This window comes from Benincasa hispida, chromosome 8 (assembly GCF_009727055.1).
Source record: "Benincasa hispida cultivar B227 chromosome 8, ASM972705v1, whole genome shotgun sequence".
NCBI lineage: Eukaryota > Viridiplantae > Streptophyta > Magnoliopsida > Cucurbitales > Cucurbitaceae > Benincasa > Benincasa hispida.
This window is the reverse complement of record NC_052356.1, coordinates 1,666,620-1,688,928: the sequence shown is the minus strand read 5'-3', so window position 1 is coordinate 1,688,928 and position 22,309 is coordinate 1,666,620. Positions and strand designations below refer to the sequence as shown.

Below are 22,309 nucleotides of genomic sequence, written 5' to 3'. Positions count from 1 at the left end.
CATCTATAATGGGATTTTGATTACATTTTCCAGCTTGATGAAGAATCTTACCCTCTTGTGTTTCTGTTGAAGTCTTATCACTGCTTGCAACTTGTTATTCTCTAGAACTAACATATCATTCCTGTCATTCTCAACCAAATCAACAATATCATCCTCAACACACAAGTTAGTATTATCAAGGCCAGTAGTACCTTGAGCTTGCGTTGGTTCAGATTCATGACCGGAGCCAGCAGAGTAGTAGGGGGACACCATTTCCTTTCTGAGATTCTTCCTGTAGTAGGTTATCCAAAGGACTTGTTTAGTGGGAGAACCGTGTCATGGGTACTCGAGATGGGTTCAAGAAGGAGTTCAGGAAGGTCAGTAGGGACTGAAGATGTGGACCAGTTAGTCTCTTCATTAGTACTCTTCCCCTGAAGATGACTAACGAGAAAGAAAGGTTTATCCTTAAGGAACGTTACATCCATGGAGATGAAGTATTTTCGGGAAGAGCAACAAGGTCCCACGTATTATTCTTTTCAAGAGCTCTCATTTCTTCCATAATGGCAGTCTTCCACTCAGGAATTTCCATAGCCATATGTATGTTTTTGGGTATTGTTACTGTATCAAGGCTGGTAGTGAATGCCCTGAACCCAGAAGATAGATTACTATAAGACATATAGCTATACATAAGGTACTTGGTGTAGGATCTGGTGCCCTTTCTCAATGCAATAGGAATGTCAAGAGAGAGATCATAATCTTTTGGTTTGTTTGATTCCTCATCTGTAATGGGATTTTGATTACATTTTCCAGCCTGATGAAGAATCTCACCCTCTTGTGTTTCTGTTGAAGTCTCATCACTGCTTGCAACTTGTTATTCTCTGGAACTAACATATCATTCCTATCATTCTCAACCAAATCAACAATATCATCCTCAACACACAAGTTAGTATTATCAAGGCCAGTAGTACATTGAGCTTATGTTGGTTCAGATTCATTATCGGAGCCGGTAGAGCAGTAGGGGACACCATTTCCTTTCTAAGATTCTTCTTGTAGTAGGTTATCCAAAGGACTTGTTTAGTGGGTAGAACGGTGTCATGGGTACTCAGGATGGGTTCAAGAAGGAGTTCAGGAAGGTCAATAGGGACTGAAGATGTGGACCAGTTAGTCTCTTCATTAGTACTCTCCCCCTGAAGATGACTAACAGGAAAGAAAGGTTTATCTTTAAGGAACGTTACATCCATGGAGATGAAGTATTTTCGGGAAGAGGGTGGAAGCATTTATAACCTCACTGATGAAGGGGATACCCAACAAAGACACATTTCTGAGCACGAGGGGTAAGCTTAGTTTGGTTAGGGTCATGACTATGGACAACAAAGGCAGTGCACCCAAAAACTCAAAAAGGAACATTGGGAATAAGTCGCATGGTAGGTTATGACTCCTCGAGGCATTCAAGAGGGGTTTGGAGTTTGAGAACATGGGAAGGCATTCGATTAATAAGATGAGCTGCAGTCAGAACTGCATCCCCCCATAAGTAAGATGGAAGTGAAGTAGACAGCATGAGAGACCGTGCAACCTCGAGAAGGTCACGATTTTTCCTTTTAGTCACCCCATTCTATTGAGGTGTATAAGCACACGAGCTTTGGTGAGCAATGCCTTTAGAAGACAAAAAATCAAGAAGAGTATTATTAAGGAACTCACGACCATTATCACTACGAAGAATAGCAATTTTGGTGTTGAACTAAGTCTCAACAGTAGTGTAAAATTGTTGAAATACTGATGAAACCTCAAATTTATCATTGAAGAGAAAAACCCATGTAAGACGGGTATGATCATCAATAAAGGTCACAAACCACCGTTTCTCTGAAGAGGGGGTAATACTCAAGTTACCCCAAACATTACTATGAATAAGGGTGAAGAGCTGAGAAGGTTTGTAAGGTTGAGACGGAAAAGTGACCCTATGTTGTTTTGCACGAATGCTCACATCACAAGGTGAGAAGAGACATCAACTTTAATGAATAAATAAGGAAATAAATATTTTATATAGTTGAAATTTGGATGACCAAGGCGAAAATGCCACAACATACAATCTTTTTCTAAAGTTGAAAAATAAGAAGACAACAAACTAGTCCTATAACAGTTCCTAGAGAAAGCATCATCATCAAAGACTAGTCCCCTATTGTGTCAGGCAGTGCCAATCGTCTTCCCCGAGCTCAAGTCCTAAAAGAAAACATTATCAGGTGAAAAAGCAACTTGACAATTCAGATCTTTGGTTATCTTACTAATAGATAGTAAATTGTAAGATATTTTGTGTACATGCAGCATATTCTGTAAAGTTAAACCATTAAAATGAGAAATATGACCTTGCCCGCAATAGGAGCAAAGGACCTATTTGCAATCCGAATCTTTTCATTACCAGTACTCGAAAGATATGATAGAAAATTATCAGAAGATCCAGTCAAATGATCTATAGCCCCTGAATCAAGTATCCATGGTTTCATACCATTTATGCTGAGGAGACTTAAGGATTGAGAGGTACCTGATTGAGCAACAACCCTAAGGGAAGAGAAATCGGGGTCACTTTGGCAATTCACCTGAGGTTGTGACTGGGAGGCACTTGTAGATTCACTCGTAAGAGCCCGACCAGGATTGGACCTATCATTTAGAGGACGTCTTCTGCCATTCAGTAGTCTACCATGTAACTTCCAGCACTGATCTTTCATATGTCAGAGTTTCTTGCAATATTCACAAACTAGTGTCTGTTTCCCATTTTGCTTGTCACTATCAAAACCAAATAATTTTATATTGAAAGCAACAGAATCAGTAGCAGATACAGTCATGATGTTTATAACACTGACTCTGTCTTCCTCTAGACAAATCTCATAACATACTTCCATAAGAGAAGGTATAAGCCTCTATCCTAGTATACGGCCTCGCACTGCATCAAACTTGGAATTCATACCAGCTAGGAAATCATAGACACAATCAACTTCCTCAATCTTGGAATACTGAACACCTTCACAAGGGCAATCCCAGATAATTTCACGACACAAGTCCATCTCCTGCCAGATTAAGGACAATTTATTAAAGTATGAAGTGACATCCATCGCCCCCAGTTTGCATTCGTGAGCCTGTTTACGCAGAGTATAAAGACGAGACGCATTCTGCCTCTTAGAATATGATTTTTGAACTGCATCCCAGATATTTCAAGTAGTCGCAACATACAACAACGGTTTCCCTATCTGAGGTTCCATACTATTAATCAGCAGTGATCGAAACAGGGAGTCTTCTCCTTTCCAAATGCACTCTTGGGGATCCCTGGCCTAGGTCTTGGTATCTCACCAGTTAGATACTCAAACTTGTGACGCCCCTCAAGAATCATTTTAATGGACTGAGACCAGGAGAAATAATTCTAACCATTCAACTTTTCTCCTGTAATTAACCCTATGAAATTTTCCATAGATCCAGACAAATAGTTTGCAATAGCTAAAGCAGGGAAAGAGGTTACTGGATTCTCTGGATACATCGGTAAACTGGAAGGAATATCAGAATTCACTATACTAGAATTTAAGTTTGTGGAAGCACCTAAGGCTACCCCAAAAGTAGCAATTTGTTACTGAAAACTTGCCTGAAGATTAGCCAACTATTATTGAACCATTACCTGAGATAAACCAATCGAATCTTTATGTTCATAACTAGGCGGCTCATGATGAGGAAGGCCCGGCGGCTGCAAATAGGTTGCTTGCGGCTGAAAGGAAAAGGAGTCGGGGATTCCCAACATTACCATGGTAGGGGATTTACCTCTGTGGTAGGTGGATGACTCACCAATCTCGGCTTCAAGGTGTAGGTTCTGACTACTGGTAGTGAGGTTGGAGGGATAGGCAACGGCAACTCTCGATAACAAAGGAGGAACGCCGACAGCATTGTGAAAAAGGGCGGCAACGCTAGGGTTTTCATCAAAGGGTTGCAATGCACTAGAGTTGGATGGATATGCAAGGACTAAAGGTACTAATTAACCGCGGCTTGGACAGCAGTAACAACGATGGTATCGGCGGCGGCAGTTGTGTCGGTGGTCAGAATCGGCAGTAGCGAGCCTAGTGCAGAACTAAGATTATCTTGCATCGGTTGGTTTTCGCCGATGGAAATTAGGGTTTTCTTCACCACGCTCTGATACCATTTTAAAAGATAGAAAATAGAGAACACTAGGTTTACGTGGAAAACCCTAGAATAAGGAGAAAAACCACGATAGAGTCTCTTTTATTATTTTTAACACACAATAAAAGTTACAATAGAAGTCATATTTATAGGCTCTAGCAAGCCCTAAAATAAAAAAGGAAATAAACCTAGGGTAAAGTAAAATACCAAAATACCATTGGGCTATAAACTATCAACAAAGCCCCTTATTTCCAACATAAAACATTCAAGTTCCACTAATGGTAGGCTCATAAATGTCTCTTCTTCTAAATCACCATTGAGAAAGACATTTTTAACATCTAGTTGATGAAGTGCCCATTCTAAATTGGCTGCAAAAAGCAAAAGAATTCTAATTGAGTTAATTTTTGCAAAGGGAGCAAAGATCTCCTGACAGCAAGGGATAAAAGAATTCTAATGGAGACAAACCTTGGACCAAACAAGAGGATGTGTATCCCTTACCCATTCTCACCCTTATTCCCATCTCAATTCCCTCAATCCAAACGACTCCTTAAAGAATGAAAAAAAATATTTGAATTTCAGTAATTACTATCTACAGTTTCTACCATTTCATTTGGACCAAATGATGATACTCGAGTTTGGTTTCTTGAACTTTCAGAAATAATGTTTCAGCATTGCTAAGTGGAATCTTGCTAATCCCAAAGCCAGATTTATCTGGCGCAGTTAAAACAATTATATCATAACTTCGGTTGGAAAGGAATCAATCTATCTTCCACGATAAACATCTACCTGGCTTTCAACATATTGAAGTAGCTCACTTGAAGACGTCTACTTGGTGTTCCGAATTATTTGGGTGGTTTTCTATTGAAGTATTTGCCTTAATGATTATGTTTATTCATGCTTTTTTCCCTCCTTTTCGGAGTTGGTATCTTTTGAGCAATCGTCTCTATATGCCACAGGCATGGCCGAAAGACATCACAAGAAGATATATTACCTATGAAATATAATAAATGCAACTAGCTAATAAATGAAATCTCAACTAAATAAAGATAAACCTTGTTATACGCTATTGCACTCTAATTTTAATGAACTTCTTACCTGGAACATTTTAAATAAGATAACTTTATATGTTAAACTACATATTAATTCAATATTTTCTTATACAATCAGATTTATTTAAATTACTTCTAAGCACAAGCTTAGGCTTTTTTTTATCTGAATGTTCCGATTGCATCAACTTATCTCACTAGACAACCTCCTAACCCTACTATATTTGATTGTCAAAGTAATTCATAAGATATTAAATCCTAAGTAGTCGCCCTGCATGAACTCATTCTCTCTAAATCCTTCATTATTTCCATGACCTTTATTGACAACTAAACTATCCCATGATGATTGACAAACTATGTAGATAGAGTAAATGTCTACAATACCATAATCCTCTCTTAAGACAGACTACCACACTCTTCTGCTTAAAATCACTCTCTCTAACAAGGATTCTCTGAGATGTTTCAACAATCCAGTATCAAGGGTTTCACCCCACTAATCCGAGGGTGCCCAAACATAAGAAACATCAAAGTTTTTCTTAATAAACTCACCTAAAGGTTTGAACACACAACCTGACACCACGTGTCTGTACAGTTGTGCTACTCAAACACCACAATCTTAGGGGAACAAGGGTTCTCTAAGATTATCAGTACAGTTCCCAACAAGTGGTCTTCCTCCAAGACAATAAATAAATTATATCATGTAGCTGTAGTGATGTTTATCCATTGAATTCATGAGTAAAATACTCATATTGTTTGTTTACCATGGCTGTAAAAGAAAATCAGCATGCTGCCATGTGAATCACTTTGTTAGATATATTTATAACAGATTGTTGGCACAGAAATTCAGCATTCCTCAATTAATCAAGGTGGATATGATATCATGTAGGATTTCATTATATGTTTTGTAATATTTATTGTGTATTTTGTGTATATTTATTATTTAGATTTGTAATATTTATTTCCTTGTTGGTTGGTGGTTTTTCTCCTATATAAAAAGACCTTGTAGCTGTTTTATTTAGGTAAGAAGAAATACAATAATATTATTCTTCCTAAATTTAAGTCGGTAACAAAGTTAGTGGTCTAGGAGGTCTTATGTTCAAGCCCCTGCAATGTTATTTCCTTCCTTAGAACTCAAGAATACAGTTGTACAACCTATAGAACAGATCCTGTTCAGGTAAGATCGTAATGTTATTTCCTCCCTAATTAATATTGATTTCTACTTGTTGGGTCTTCTACATATTAGTGGTACCAAGAGGGAAAGCGTTAGATAATATAATATTAAATTTACCTTCACCCATCAGCTTAAATTTGGGTCAATCGGTGATTTAAGATATCAGCTATCCCATACACTCAAGGTCATGTTTACAGTAAAGTAAATAAACTGACGTTTGGTTTCAAGATAGTTTTTTAGAGTGGATTTTATAGGACATACCTTGTGAACGAGCAATGAGAGAACCGCCTCAGGCTCAACACTGTCGTAAAGCTCATTGAAATTTTGAGCAGTACCAAACTGTATAGTTCGTATCCTCAGTCTTCGTTTAAGGGAATGTTCCGTTCTGTATAAACAATTCAGCATGCATCAAGCTAGGCAAAATAACTTGTTCTATAAGTAGCAGACATTAGAAGACTATATCGATGACTAAGTTAATTATGAAATGCTGATTTCAGACAAAAAGAATCCAGCGTGAAAAAAAATCGTACAAAGTTTCTCACTTTCTTCTCATGAAAGCAACTTGCGTTGGAGATTATCATGAGCATAATGAAATTGAAACTGAAATGGGAAAACAAACTGGATTGACGAAAAAATATGTTCTGTGATCATTTTCATCTGCCTACTGCATTATGGAGGAAATTAATTGAAAATAAAAGCCAAGAAAGTGATGAGGATTTTTTTTCACTGAAAAACCAGTCTTTCTTTGAGAAAAAAAGAACACACGGGTATCCCAAAAAAGAAGCCCATGGAAGGGAGTACTACTAGAGGAAGGATCTCCCGTTAAGCAAATTAGGACCCAACTAATAACTACAAAAAGACTTCATGATCGAAGTCCAAAGAAAAACATGAACCCTTAGAAGGGACTAAGAGTACAAGGAAGAACCAAAAGACTGAAAACATCACCGAAACCAACTGAAACTGCTTGCCGGTTTGGCAGTTTCAAGTTGAAAATGAAAAAAACCAAAAATTTTGTCAGGCTGAGGGTTGGCAAAGTGATAAAGCGGATAAACTGAACAAACCAATAATAGATATATTTTAAAATTTAAAATTTACTTCAAACAATACTGTTGATCTAGTTGGCGTGAAAGTGGAACTTGTATCCACCAGGTCATAAATTAAAGTTGAGGGAATGTAAAATTTTACTTCTGTCCAGCCCCTTGGACACAAAATGGACTGTAAGAAAAACAGGAAACAAAACAAACAAACAAACAAATAAACAGCTCATACACAAACTTGCCTCACCTCCCAAACTCAACCTGACCCGTCCCAGACCCACATGCCTACTGGTGAGCCACAAGCTGAATCAACCAAACGGACGATCTAAGCAGTTCAATCCACGCAGTTCTCTTACAATCAATTTTCATGTCTCCTTCACCATATGGTTGGTTCGACTCTAGTTTTCCACGATAACTGAGCTGAACAAAACCACTTGCACCACTACAAGGGACCACACCTTGCTTTGATCACTCTCCACACCTCTAAAGACTACGGTTTCTCTCCCCCCAAAAAATGACAAAATAAAGCACACACCACAATTTTTATGTCTTTCTAAAACCAGCTACCTATTTGGCCTAACCCTCTATTTTTATCCTACCCTTTCTGCCTTGCCTATAAAAAGGCAGCTTGATGTAAATTTTGGGTCATTATTAAAATCTTTGAGGTATTTCTTCCACTTGTGTGCATCGAGATATATATATATAACAAATAAGAGAAAAGGAACGAAATGAGTGAATGATTCTAGTATTAGAATGCAAGCTGTAACATCATGACCTACCTGTTTGTGTAAAAAATGTTACATAGAACCGATTAAAGAAAATCTTAACTTGTCATTGAGGACTGAACAGTCAAACTGATAGGCACATGAATAAATCTACTTGAGTGAAACATCAAATACCCAAGAAGGTCAACCTCTTTTTCTTTTTATTAAAAAAAAAAGAAAGAAAATAAAAAGATACAAGACTTTTCATTAAGGAATTGAAAAGAGATACTCAGAGAAGAAACCACGAAAAAAAACATCAATATTAGGAACATAAAAATGCATTTACACAAGAGGGTCAACCTATTGAATAGCACACTAATAGACGATGTTTAGATTTTGGAGCATTTACAAGAAGGGAAACTTAAAATCCATTTACAAGTAAAACTTAAAATCGACAGTTTTTTGTATCTTTGGATATACCTACTAGATGAAATAGAACTAGAAAGCTCCTCGGGAGGCACAACAACCGTATACTGGAAAGCAATCTGCACAATGGGAAACCCAGGAGCGTGCCTGCATAAGATCATAGTCTATTGATTAGTAGTATTAAGCTGGTTAACACCATAAAAACGTTTAACAGGATGGATTTATAAAATCAAAATAATGTGCAAGAACAGGAAGCTGGCGAAAGTCAATGAGGCCAAAGGTGAACTAATTTATTTGCAAAGTGAACAAGTACTTGAACGACATTGGAAGAAAAAAATTGACTTCGAGGACAACTTTCCATAAAACAAGACTAAATGGACCACTCCTAAGCTATGAATCCCCAAGAAAAGAAACATAAAGAAGCTGATGTAGGTTGTTAGTATAATTTCGTAAATCATAGCAGGAAAACTTTCAGGAAAATTCCAGTATGGTTAAGGTAGAAAAGACCCACGGACCAATAAAATAAGAACAGACGAATAGTAGAGTTGACACAAAGTAATTGCATTAGGACCCGCCTACTGCTGAGGAAAATGATACTGCATGGTTGTAAACACCCAGCACTTCTGTCCTGCACATTAATATTTAGGTGAAACGTGGAATTATCGAGGCCTTTCTCTTGGTGGATATGCCAAAAAGATCTCTTTTTGGCAGCCTGTTCTTGACAAGATTCAAATGAAGATAGAGAGATGGAAAAGATTTGCCCTATCCAGAGGTGGATATTAGACTCTTTGCAACTCGGTCCTTTCATGATCCCTTTATATTTCTACATGTCTATTTTTCTCATGCCTTCAATGGTCAGTTTAGAGCTTTGGTGAATTTTACGGTCTTTTTCCTTGGAAAGAAATTAAGGCAGCAAAGTAAATCATTCGATGAGATGGAATTTTACCCTCCAGGTCAACACCATGGGGGGGCTCAACATTGGAGCATAAAACACAGAAATTTGGTCCTAACTGCGAAGTGGAGTTGGAGATTTATTCAAGAACCTCATGCCTTCTGGAGGAAGATAATTATCAGCATCTATGGTTCAAGTGTTTTTACTTGACATACATTTGGAAGAAACAGTGCAAGTAAAGCCTTTGGGTGGGTATTTCTAAAATTTCGGAGAAATGGGGTCCTATGCATATGATGAATATCAAGATAGAATATTATCCAAATGAATCAAAGTTATCAAAACAAGAAGACAATCTCTCTATTTATAGAGAATTGTAAAGCAAACTAATCCCAATCCTAATTAATCAACGAAACTAATCATAATCCTAATAAAGCAAGGTAACTGATCCTAACTCTACTAAATCATGGAAATTAATCTCAATCCTAATCAATTAAGGATTTGACCACAATATCATGATTTACTCTAATCCTACTACATTATTCTATCCCTCCCAAAAAAGAAAAAAAAAAAAACTTGTCCTCGGGTTTTAAAACGAACATGAAGGTAAAAATAAAATTAAAAAAAAAATCCAAGTGACAGTGAAAATGCCCGTTCTCAAGTTCGAGGTGATAAAGTGAAGCTTCCTTCTCTCAGCTCATTGAGTGTGATAGACTCCAACTAAAAATTCTTGGTGTAAAATTTCCTAAATCCAAGTTGGGAATTAAATTAACTCCATGAAAATTTCTTCAACTTGAAATGGAATTTAATTGTTGAGCCATCATCTTAAAAATAAAACTTGAAATTTTGCCTTGTGTGGCCCATTAGGGGCCCAATGTGGTAAAAGTGCCCATTAGGGTTATTTTGGAAGAAAATACCAAAACTGCCCTTGTTTCTAACTTCCCTTCTTCTTCGTCGTGAGTAACTACCGCCCAACACTCCTTTTCTTCTTCACCATTCTTCTCTGGCAAGGCATGAACAGCCGAATCTGATGAGGTGATGATGACAGCGGTCTTCAAACCGTCAATCACTGCAACACTCGACGAATCAACGGCAATCACGAGCGACGCCGATGAAGCTGCAACAACATCGACCTCCAACGATGCAGTGATGGTGAGATCCCCAACGGCCAGTGCTTCCTTGTCTTTTCCGCTGAATTCTTGTCCTATGTCTTCTAATAAGTGGTTATGGTTGTCGCCTCCGATTTCTTATCCTTCTTTTTCTGCATCTTTTTTTCTGATTTCTTCTTTTACCAACTCTTGAAGTTGTGTTTCTGTCCTTCGTATAATTGATCCAATTTAAGAGGAATTTTCTTTAGTAACCTCACGATATCATTGACAGAACCTTCGACCGACTGCAAGCAGTTGGTCGTAGTTTTCGGTGATAGGACGGTGGGTGTCTCTGCCTCTTTGTTTTGGAAGTTTCTACCGTGGAAGGCTTCTTTCCCTCCATCAAGCCCAATTGATCTTGATGCTCTAATACCAATGGATGAATATCAAGAGAGAATTTTTCTCAAAATGAATCAAAAGTTATCAAAACAAAAAGATAATCTCTCTATTTATAGAGAATTGGAAAGCAAACTAATCCTAACTCTAATCAATCATAAAAACTAGTCTCAATCCTAATCAATTAAGGATTTGACCATAATACCCTAATTTACCCTAATCCTACTAAATCAGCATATTTCTGTTGAATATGGCAGCCGAATATTATTTTGGCTTGATCCTTGTATTGGTAACTCTCCCCTTTAAAGGTATGTTTTCCTCGTTTGTTTGCTATTTCTTATAATCCAGAAAGTTGGTTTCTTCACATCGGGATGCTTCAACTTTTTCATGGAATTCCATTTTTAGAATATTATTAAAGGATGAAGAAATTATTGACCTTCAAGCCCTTATGATGAGTCTTTCTTCAGCAACAAATTCTAATAAAAACTCTCGAAGGTGGTTTCTTGAATGTTCGGGTGGGTTTTCTGTCAAATTTTTGACATGTCATTTGGCTTCATCCTCACCTATGGACAGACGCAGATCTATTTGCAGCTCTTTAGAAATCAAAAAGTCCAAAGAAAACTAATACACTGTTATGGATTATGCCCAGTGGTGGCCTTAAGTCCTCTGACGTTTTGCAAAGGAAGTTTCCCCTCCATTGTCTATTGCCATCAATTTCCGCTCTTTCTTTTGCAGCAGGGAATTCTCTCAATTACGGTTTCTTTGAAGGAAAAATGTTCCTCAACCTCTTATTGGTCCCCTTCAAAATCCAAAGGCGGAACTCCTATGGATTACTGCAGTCAAAGGCACTTTATCATAATTATAGTTGGAGAGGAATCATAGAATTTTTCAAAATCAGCATCTTCCCTAGTTTGACACAATTGAAGTCTTGGATGAATTTGAGCAATAGTCTCTTTTAATCATATCAATGAAACGTAATCTTGTTTCCGTTTCAAAAAAAAAAGGGTCTTCTTGGTATTCCCTCTCAACGATTTTTGTCGTGTTCTCTCTCATCGATGTTTCTTGGATGTTCTTTAGAGGATATTTGTCTTAATTGGCATGCCTTTATTTCTCCTTTATAATGTTTTTTCTTTGTACAAGGTCTTTTTACTTCATTTTTTTTATTGTGTTTTTTTTCACTAATTGGAGTTTGCATTTTTGAGCAAAAGTCACTTTTCTTTCCTTTTTTTGAATAAAAACAACCACTTTCATTGAAAAATAAATGAAATAATACAAGGGAATACAAAAAGAAAAATCGTACAGATGACCAAAAAATTGGGCTGAAATGACATTTGACCTACTTTCTAAATTTTAAGATTTTTTTCCTTTCTGCTTTCGTCATATTTAGGTGACATTACCAAAACAGAACACCGTACACATAAATTGGGCCTCTAACTCTCACTCCTTGCTCTGTCACTCGATCTTCCCTCTCTCTTGTTTTCCTTTCACTCTCACTCTCACTCTTTGCAAACAAACCCATCATTCTCGCTCTTGCTCTCTCAATCTCCTCTCTCTCCCCCTTTCTCTCTCGACCTCTTGGGCAAAAACCCATTTCTGAAACAAACCCTTTCTGGCGAACCCCCTCTCCCGCGACCCTTGCAATAGACCCATTGCCCGCGACCCCCACAATCGACCCTTGCAAGTAGGAGAATATATATATATATGGAGAAGGAGAAAAATAGGAAGAGGAAGAGAGCAAAAAAAATTGAGGGTATTTTGGTCTTTTTGGCTAATGATGGCATTAAAGGGCAAAATTCCCAAGTTGTAGGGCAAAATCCATTTTGGGCTTTTTTTTTTTTTTGGGCTTCAATACAATATCTCAATACAAAAAGCCAAGGCCACAAAAACTAATCAAACTAAAGAAAGGAGCTCCAGTCACGCAAAATAACATTTATAGAATAGAAGAGAATAATGATTTATATTTAAATAGTGTTTATAGAATAGTTACAAAAAAACTTCAAAATCGAAGCCTAAGGAGAAACATAAAACCTAATAAGGGACCAAACATCACTACGATCTCTTTCCAACCCTCTAAATACTGTGTCATTCCTTTCACCCCAAAGGCTCCACATGATAGTGCACCCAGCAAGTCACAAGAAAGGACTCTTCACACAAAAAGGGGGAGGGAGAAGGAACTCCCTGATCAAAATACTAATGTCCCTTTGACAAGCTAGTACAAAACATAACATCTGGAAGAAAGCATTCCAAACAGATCGCACAAACTCACACGTCCAAAAGATGTGATCCAGGTCTTCCTCCACCTTTCGACAGTCAAAGTACAACAAAATGGGCCAAATAACAAAGGCATCGTCTTTGAGAGCTGATCCAATGACATCCTTTTTTTGTTTCTCTCGTGTAAACGGAAAAGTATGTCTCTTGTTTCTAAGAAAAGGAGTCCTCCAAAGATTTTTTGCACATTAGAACTAGTTAGGCCAAAGAGTCATTATGGGAAACCTTTCTCCGACTTTTAATAGCTTTGATTTAGCTCATCTTGCACCACATTTCGAAACTTTTCTCAAAAAAAAAAAAAACCATAGTTGGAATTTTCCATGATAATTACAAGGCTTGGTCATACACATGGGATTCAGTTCGTCTTTTATCTTCTTCTTAGAGTTCACAGTCCAAGCTCTTTGAAGATTATTTTACTCAAGATATTTGCCTCAATTGGAATGCTTTTGTTATTCTATGTAATCAAGTATTTTAGATCTATTGTAATCTCTGAAATTCGTTTTGTATTGGATATGATGAGGGTGTTGTGGATGTGTCCACTTAGTTGAGATATCCGGGTGCATCTCCTTATCCTTAGTGGTTTATTTGGTTCATGTCTCTTTGTAATTTGAGTTTTACTCTTTTCATTGTTTCCATTTCAAAAAAAATATAAAAACCATAGTTGGAAAGATACTCGACCATCATTTTGGTTTGAGCATATAACAATAACTTCCTATCACATGAGGCCACTTGTTTAGTCACTCAAAGTTGGGTTTTTGCTTAGATCATTAAAGATTGTGGGAGTACTTTCTTTGGGTTGCTCAACAATTGGTGATTGGTTCCTTGTTAGCTATATTTGGAAATTTTTAGTGATGGTGGATTACTTTTTCTTGTTGGGCCTCGTGTCGTCATCTTGTTGGAAGATTTTAGAGAGTTATGAGATTGTTTCTTTTCAAGTTTCTTGGTGTTGGCTGTTTCTTTTTAGGTTTCTTGGTGTTGGCTCTTCAGAAGCTTCTTTCTTCAGATTTTGGTCCATGCATCATTGAAGAGTTTTCAGTCTGCTCTCCTGCTCTTTGCTGGTCTTTTGTTAGTTGGTGGTCTTCTGGATATGTTTGGTAGCATTGTAGTAGCCTTTGCTTTTCTGCTGCTAAAGTGAATTTTCAGTCGCAGTTGTTTGAAAGTTTATCTCTATTTAGTTGTATTTGTTATTCTTTTCTTTTTCCTCTCTCTCCTTACGAGAGTTTGCATCTCCTAAACACTGTAATCCTTTTCATTACATCAATGAGAAATTATTTCTTGCTTCAAAAAAAGATAAGGATCTTCTCTCTTGAAAAATTCTCCAGCCCTATTGGAGGCAATAGCAATATCCTCTTTGAAGCTTTCGTACCCTCAACCTTCTTTCGCTTTCGACCCTCGACTTCCTTAGTGAAGGAAAGAAAGGATCTGTAATTTGTTTGATTGATAGTCCAAAAGAAAACAATATTATAGGTACTGGTTGCCCTGCCTTTTTGTAATTATCAACTAGGTTTTATTATGTCGGATTGGAGTCTGTAACCAGACTCTCCTTTTTGTTGGACATTTTTTTTTTGTATACCCTTCTATATTCCTTAAGTTCAAACAATGAAAGCTCAATTTCTTACCCAAAAAAGGCCCCAAAACTATCTTATATAACAATCAAACCAAACAGATTTGAGTTCACTGCTCTTTTTCTTCTTTTCTTCTGTTTTCCCTTTTTTGTAAAGGAAATTTTTCAATGGAATAATGAAAATAGCCTGATGGTCAAAATACATCGAAACTAAATAGAACTTCTATTTTCCATCTAAGTTCGTCCATAACTATAAATGTGTGTGCCTCTCATGTCTAACTAGATAGATTGTGGTGCCAGTTTTTTTTTTTTTTTTTTGGAAAAGGAAACAAGTATCTTTATTCATTAGGAAAATGAAGTGAGACTAATGCTCAAATTACAAGGAAATCAAAAGGATCAGCAGGTGCACCCGGACATCTCAATTAGGTTGACACCCCCTTAGCACCCATCATCACATCCGAACACTAGAAAATCCTCTAAATTAAAGAAATACAAAGTGATACAATTCTAAAAGCAAGAAAGAAAAAGCGAGCTGGAAAATTAAGGGAGAAAAAGAAAAAACACAGCCTTGAGAACTAAAGTTTCTTTGTAGCATGTACTTCAGAATGCTGGAGAAAGAAATGAAAGCCAATTTAGACTAATTTCCTGACTAGTGACTAGAATATGCTGCAAAAGAGTTTGTGAGGGAGCACCATAGATTGTGGTGCCAGTTAGAAATACATATGATGCTTTTCTTTCATAATAGCAAATTGGAAACATCTTTGTATTACCTTTGAATGAGACCTTTTTGATATCCTTGGATATTTCATTCAATCAATGAAATTGTTTCTTAACCCAAAAAAAAAAAAAAAAAAAGAAAAGGACACATGATGCTATAAATTGTTTCTAAGCTTGTCAATAAGGAAAAGTAATTCCACAAATATAACACTTGTTCCGTACCTTGAAAATCCAACATTATTTGCAAACTCAAAGTCATATGCATATGTTGCATAAGAATCGCAACAGATAATGTGTTGAACATTCTCATATTGTGGATCTGGGAAAAAATGACCATACTGCAAAATGGTTAAGAAAATTAGTATGATATAAAAAATTTGAAGGGTTAGCAATAAACAAATTATATATAATTCAAACAACATTACAAACTCACGGAACGGCCAGGCTTGAATTCAGTAGAAGTTCTTAATCGCAATACACAACCAAAAGCATAAGGCCGGCTTAACATCCGATACCTGCAACAGAATTCTTTGTTATAACTATTTCCTGGATAATAGCAATTTCATAATGCAGGTTTAGTTTGGGTTTCAAACTTTCATATCTGTATTAACATATATTTATTCTAGCAGATGATAAAAGAAAACTCCCATGCACTATGTATTTTCCCTGAGAAATCATGAGCATATGTCATTATTCATTAGTTTGCAAGTGCAATATTAATCCTAAACTGATTTATAACTAAAAGCACATATGCTACAGAGTGCTGGATGTTTTATTTCTTTTTAATTTAAGATGAGAAGAATAATACAAATTGCTAGATACTTACATATCCTGAGGAAGAGTTGAGTCATCAGTACTTGAATAGAAGCATAGTGAGCCACCACTTTCAATGCTAAGAAATTTTAGGGATGCCAAATCAGTGTATTCATTTGTAACAGCAAATATGTCTACACAAACTCCTGCTTGAACGGCAACTGCAGCCTGTAAGATGTAAATGAATACCTACAATCTTCAAAAGCATCTAAATTGATCAGAGCAACCGTTAATTAGCCATATTACCAACTCTCTATAAAATGGGGTTTGCTCAGGAAGTAATGCACGGTCAGCATCCTCTCCTTTACTAGCATATTGCTCCCCATATCGCCTTGTGTCAAGTTGCCCAGCTCCATAATCAGGAGGACCAGATAGGAAAGCAAAAACTCTAGCTGAAGTAAAGAAGACAATACCATACATCACAATATGTCCTTTGATTGAAAGAAAAATGTACATTGCTCAACGCCGATACTTTGAGTGCATAGAAATTATTAGATGAGCTTTCCCCTATAATACTTGCCTAATGCAAATATGTTCCCATATTCTGATCCGAGGTAATTAAGGAGTGCTTCCATAGCCACACCAAAACCTCTTCCACCCATCAATATACCATCTATTCCTTGACCTGCTGCTGTAGTTCTCTCCCATGATGTTGTTGGTCGAAGAGTTTCAAGAGCAGCCTCAATGCGATCCTTACAGGTTTCCACCTACAATCAGATTATTAAATTAAAGGCTCATCCAATTATCACGCATGACAGAGTGAAGATTCCAGGATTCTGAGCTTGATATTGATAAAATAATCAAATATATGAATTAAAGGCAAAATGCATTAACATCCTTGACATACCGGTGCCAAAAACTGCAACAAAGGCATTACATCTTCAAGTTCAATTGGTAGGGTGCCCTCTGTATCAGGGGGAATGAAGACATTCTTCACAACGGGTATAGGACCTTGAACATCATATAAACCTAGTTTGTGGCTGAAGGTAGCAAGACCAAAAAGTGAACCAGGCCCAAGAGCTACAAGGAATATTGAAATACCACAAAGATAAAAATGACTTAATAAGAATTGCAGATTTAAAAGAAAATAAGATTTTGATCCAACACTTAAAAACCTTCTAAAGCTGCCAGTAATGCACTTTTCGTGAGCTCCAAAAATTCTTCTGAAGCTGCAGTTGAAAACCAAGTAAAATAATAAGTTGAAGATGACAAGCATCTCCCAGGGGAGCAAAGGATGAAATATATAAATTAATTACTAGGTATTTCAAATTGCATTTACTGTTCAATCGTTTTTCCATATTTTGCATCCTATTTAACCAGATTCATTATCTTAGAATAAAAGCTTTTAATCTTCACTTTAAAAATAACTTGGGGGGAATTTCGAAAGAGCCCAATTCTGTAGCAAAATATTTAGTTGTATTATCTCCTCTAAAAACATACTGAATGGTAAACGAATAAGAACATAGTTTTCTGGTAACAGTCAACTATTATCTAATGCTTGCATCCGCAGATAATGAATGACCAAGGATTTGTGCTTGATTCATATGTGCCTAGCATCACAAATTATGTTATAACTAAACACGAACATAAATAATTTGACAATATATGAACCATAATCAGTTTTTATTCACTCCAATTCATTTTTGGCGTGTGTCAGTTTGAAGCCAAATAAAATCATTTGCACATTACAAAATGCAATGCTAAACAAAAAAGAATTGTAAGATCTACCAATTAATCTTGTCAAGTAAAGAACAAGAATACAATTAACAAAGTAGTCGTTCCACAATTAGAAAAAGTAACTTACATACTCACACAATAGATGAAATTATAAAACCAACTAGCTTGTCGCAGAAAAAGTTGTATCTAACAGTTTAGAAGGAAAGCTCTTACACATGGATACTTCATTCCAAAATAGAAACATTGCATAGGAAGTATACATGCTAAGCCAATTTATGCATTCACCGACTCATTTCAAAGATGGGTATAAAAATCTAAGATATTTAAAATAAACTGAAGAACAGGTTTACCTAAAAAGCACGAATACAGATAATGACACGAGACACAAAAACAACTCAACTGTGGGCATGGTGGATTTGGGGTTTTTACATGAAAATGATGCTCTGTGGAGGAAGCTAATTGTGGCAAAGTACTATGCTCCCAATTGTCTATGGCCAACTATTACTCGTGGTTCTTCTAAATCTCCGTCAGACTATTGATTTGGTGGCCTCTCGTAGATACTGTTGCCTTGGTTCAGGATCATCCATTTCTTTTTGGAAACATCTTTGGCTTAATTGTGGTGTCCTCTCGATAGCGTTCCCTAGATTGATTCGTCTTGCTCATTATCCCGATATTAAGGTGGTTGATGTAGGGATTGCAGATTCAAAAGCATGGGATTTACATCTTCGTGGGAGTCTTATTGAGCTTGAAACTTTAGAGTGGCTTCCCTATCTCAGCTATTGTTCTCTGTCAGATTTTGTGCTTCTCCTGATTCATGAAGGTGGCCTATTGACCCATCCTCATTTTTTTCAGTGAAATCTCTAATGGATGACTTGATGGCCACTATGGATCCTCATGTGAAGGATCTTTATTTTGTTATTTGGAGGGATCATTATCCTATGAAAATAAAAAATTTCTTATGGGAGCTTAGTCTGGGTGCTATCAATACTATTGATCGTCTTCAACACCGTATGCCTTATATGTCTATCTCTCCATCCTGGTGTGTTATGTGTCAGAGTCATTTTGAGTCCCCTGCTCATCTCTTTATACATTGTTCTTTTGCCACTTGCTTCTGGCATATTATTTTGGATGCTTTTGATTGGTCTTTAGCCTACTCTGACAATATTGTTGACATCCTAGCATCTCTTTTGGTGGGTCATCCGTTTTACAGTACAAAGAAGACGGTTTGGTTGGCCATATTGCTTGCTTTTTTCTGGACATTGTAGGGCGAGCCTAATAAGCGTCTCTTCAGAGACTCACTACTTGTTCTGATAGTTTCATGTATTTGGTTCTATCTACAAGGTTGTATTGGTGCAAAATGAAGCACCCCTTTTAAAAGTTCTAATCTTTCTTATTTAGTTTCCAATTGAAAATCCTTTTTGTAATCACATACTGGTGCATGGGCTCTCTTCATTTTTTTTAATGAAATGTTTCTTCTATAAAAAAAAAAAGAATTGCAAATTCTAAATTAGTATGACCAAGTATTGCTAAACAAAATAGTCATTATAAAAGTATAAAAAAAATAATAATAACAATAAAAGAAAAACCATCCCGTCAATTGCCACTTAAATAAAAAAACTCTAAAAGTATATCGGTAACATCACTACTATTATCATGAATAAGATTGACTTCACTACTATTATGGTGGTTCCCCCTTGAGCGTAATACCTTTTGGCATAGGATTATTGCGAGCAGGTATGATCCTTGATCCTTTGGGCGGGTTTTGTGTAAAAACAAAGGCACTTGTAGAAATGTCTGGAAAGAGATAGCTCTTGAGCTCTCTTTTTTTCAAACTTCAATCAGTATTTTGTGGGGGATGGGAAGAAAATGTATTCTTGAGATGATATGTGGGTGGGAGATGGACCTCTCTACTCTACGTTTTCCCTCTTATTTCTTCTCGTCTATGAAAAGTCACTCTGTTGAGGATATTCTATCTCTTTCCGCGAGCTCGATTTCCTTTTCTAATGACTTTTTTTGTTCTTTGTCTGGCAATGGATGTTAAAATTCTCTTGTTTTTTATCAAAGAGTTAGAGTTTAGATCTAGTAGAGGGGTTGTTCATTACTAAAGTTCAAACCCTTCTAGGGGCTTCTCCAGCAACTCAATCTTTCAATGTCTAATGGATCTTTCTACATCTAAGGAGTCTACTTCTTTCATCTTTGTGGATAGTGAAAATCCCAAAGAAAATGAAGTTCTTTATTTGGCATGTTATTCACAAAAAGTTGATACTATAAATTAGCTTTAGAGAAAAATGTCTTCTTTGACTGGGCCGTAGTTTTTGTTACATTCTTTGTTAGAGGAAAACCTAAATCATATTTTCTGGAACTACAACTCAAGCTATTTGGAGCAATCTTTTTTGGGGATCGACTTTCAATTTGCCTGTCATATGGATTATAGTCACATAATGGAGGAATTCCTCCTCCATCCACCATTTTGAGAGAGAGGAAGATTCTTATGGCGCATGCCACACATCGACGTTTGCGCTTTGTCATGGGGATTATGAGGAGAGGGAATAATAGGATCCTTAAAGGGATGGAGCGAGACGATGGGGATGTTTAGGCTCTTGCTACAATCTATGTTTCTCTTTGGGCGTCGATGTTAAATTTTTTTTGTACTTATCCTTCGTGCCTTATTTTGCTTGATTGGACTCCCTATCCCTAGTAGGAACCACTCTTTGTGTGTGGTTGGCTTTTTTTGATCCCCGTGTATTCTTTTTTTTTTTTTTTCCACCCTTAACTGAAAGTATGATTCAATATTAAAAAACGAAGGGATAGCATATTTTCTTATTCAAACAAACGGGAGCGTCTATGTAATTTCCATTGGCCTACTTGGACTTTCACTCGGAAGTCTAGTTTCCTTTCCCTCCAAAATAGGGAAGAAAAAGAAAATTCCTAAAGAGGACACATCAGGGATTCCATAATATTGGTGCCTTCTAATTGGGATATTCTTTGCAATGTCTTTTGATAATTTCCCAATTTCTACGATAATTACAGTACTGCAGAATGAAGAACCTCACTTTAAAAATTAATAAATAAAAATTTGCCTCTTGTTGGCACCGGCCCACTTTTCATTGCCTATCAGAGAGAGATGGATAGAACTATCTGCAATAGAGGCACCAAAGTGGGTTTATAGAAATCTCACATGACAGATCAATGGCTGCAACATATACTGGACGAGCTTGCATCGCTTCTCCTCCGGAGCCTTCATCTATAAAATGGGGGGGGGAAAAGAAGGATCAGTGTAAACCCCAGAAAGAAAAGAGGCAAATACAAACCATCAATCAATATCTTTCAGAAAGGGGAAGGAAAAAAAACAAGAGGAATGCAAAGCAAAAATGAACAACAAAACGAACTCACCAGGCAACTCGAGATCTATGAAAGAGGACATCATCTCGGGGCAGGATTCAGGATTGGAGAATCGAGCAATCGCCTTGGAAGAGAGGCCATTGAGGGTACCGCAGAGGGCACAGGTCCATGCCCAATGCTCGAGGTCACAATAGGAGTTGAAGTAGGCCCAGCAATGCTCGCAGCGGGGAAGGAGGTGGGCGTCGGATCCGTAGACCGGAGGACGGCCATTCTCGTCCTTGGAAGCGAAGGGGGTGAGGGAAACACCCCATGGAAGGCCGGAATTCTCCTGAGCATCAGCGTCAATTGGGAAACGAGAGACTGTAGCTCTAACAGCCATAGCCTCCGAGTTTTTAGCTCTCTCCGTTTAAAACAAGAGCCCAGTAGACGAACTGGTGCCGGTCGTCGGAGAGTGTATGCTAGAAAAAAATAATTTGGAAGAAAAAATAAAAAAGATGACGTGGCATTCCACGTAAGATGGACCAATTGTGAAGCGCCTTCTCAAAAAAACTGTATTCGGCTATCGTTAAAAAGTGATAAAATATAATTTCTATTCCTAAACTTGTCTAACCTTATCAACAAATTTGAAGTTTTAAGGAGCATGAAGTTAGTTATTATCATCTTAAATTATCATTATAATAGCTTGTCTTTGAGGTGGATTATTTTAGTTTAGATTAGATATAAAGTTTTTTAGTCTGAGAAATAAATAATAAATATTCTAGTAAAGAATAAAAAATAATAAATGTAAAATAGTAAAAACAGTAGTAAATGAGATTTTGAAATAGTATTGATGTAACTAATTAGAAAATACAAAATAGTATTTGTTGTAACAAAAGGTGGTTATTATAGTTTTAGAATAGTCTTTACTCCAAACACGCCTAAGTCTCTATTTGGAATTATCATGGTTTTTAAAATAATTGTTGATAATAATGTTTCTAGGAATCAGCTATGAATAGAAGTCAAATAATTTTGGTAAATTTTAATTTTAAATTAGAAAAAAC

General features: G+C 36.8%; 1 protein-coding gene across 1 annotated transcript in view; it reads right to left on the bottom strand.

Annotated features, from left to right (window-relative positions):
* Positions 1 to 21,717, bottom strand: part of LOC120082932 (protein transport protein sec24) — a 28,404-nt gene extending 6,687 nt beyond the window's left edge. Inside the window, exons 1-11 of the mRNA XM_039038357.1 lie at positions 21,321 to 21,717; positions 21,106 to 21,171; positions 17,366 to 17,419; positions 17,098 to 17,270; positions 16,771 to 16,957; positions 16,497 to 16,642; positions 16,264 to 16,418; positions 15,871 to 15,952; positions 15,660 to 15,775; positions 8,570 to 8,662; positions 6,610 to 6,733 (exon numbers count right to left, since the gene is read on the bottom strand). Of these exons, the coding sequence (XP_038894285.1) occupies positions 6,610 to 6,733; positions 8,570 to 8,662; positions 15,660 to 15,775; positions 15,871 to 15,952; positions 16,264 to 16,418; positions 16,497 to 16,642; positions 16,771 to 16,957; positions 17,098 to 17,270; positions 17,366 to 17,419; positions 21,106 to 21,171; positions 21,321 to 21,648 (1,524 nt within the window). The 5' untranslated portion in view covers positions 21,649 to 21,717. The remainder of the gene's footprint in view (positions 1 to 6,609; positions 6,734 to 8,569; positions 8,663 to 15,659; positions 15,776 to 15,870; positions 15,953 to 16,263; positions 16,419 to 16,496; positions 16,643 to 16,770; positions 16,958 to 17,097; positions 17,271 to 17,365; positions 17,420 to 21,105; positions 21,172 to 21,320) is intronic.
* Between the last annotated feature and the right edge of the window lie 592 nt (positions 21,718 to 22,309).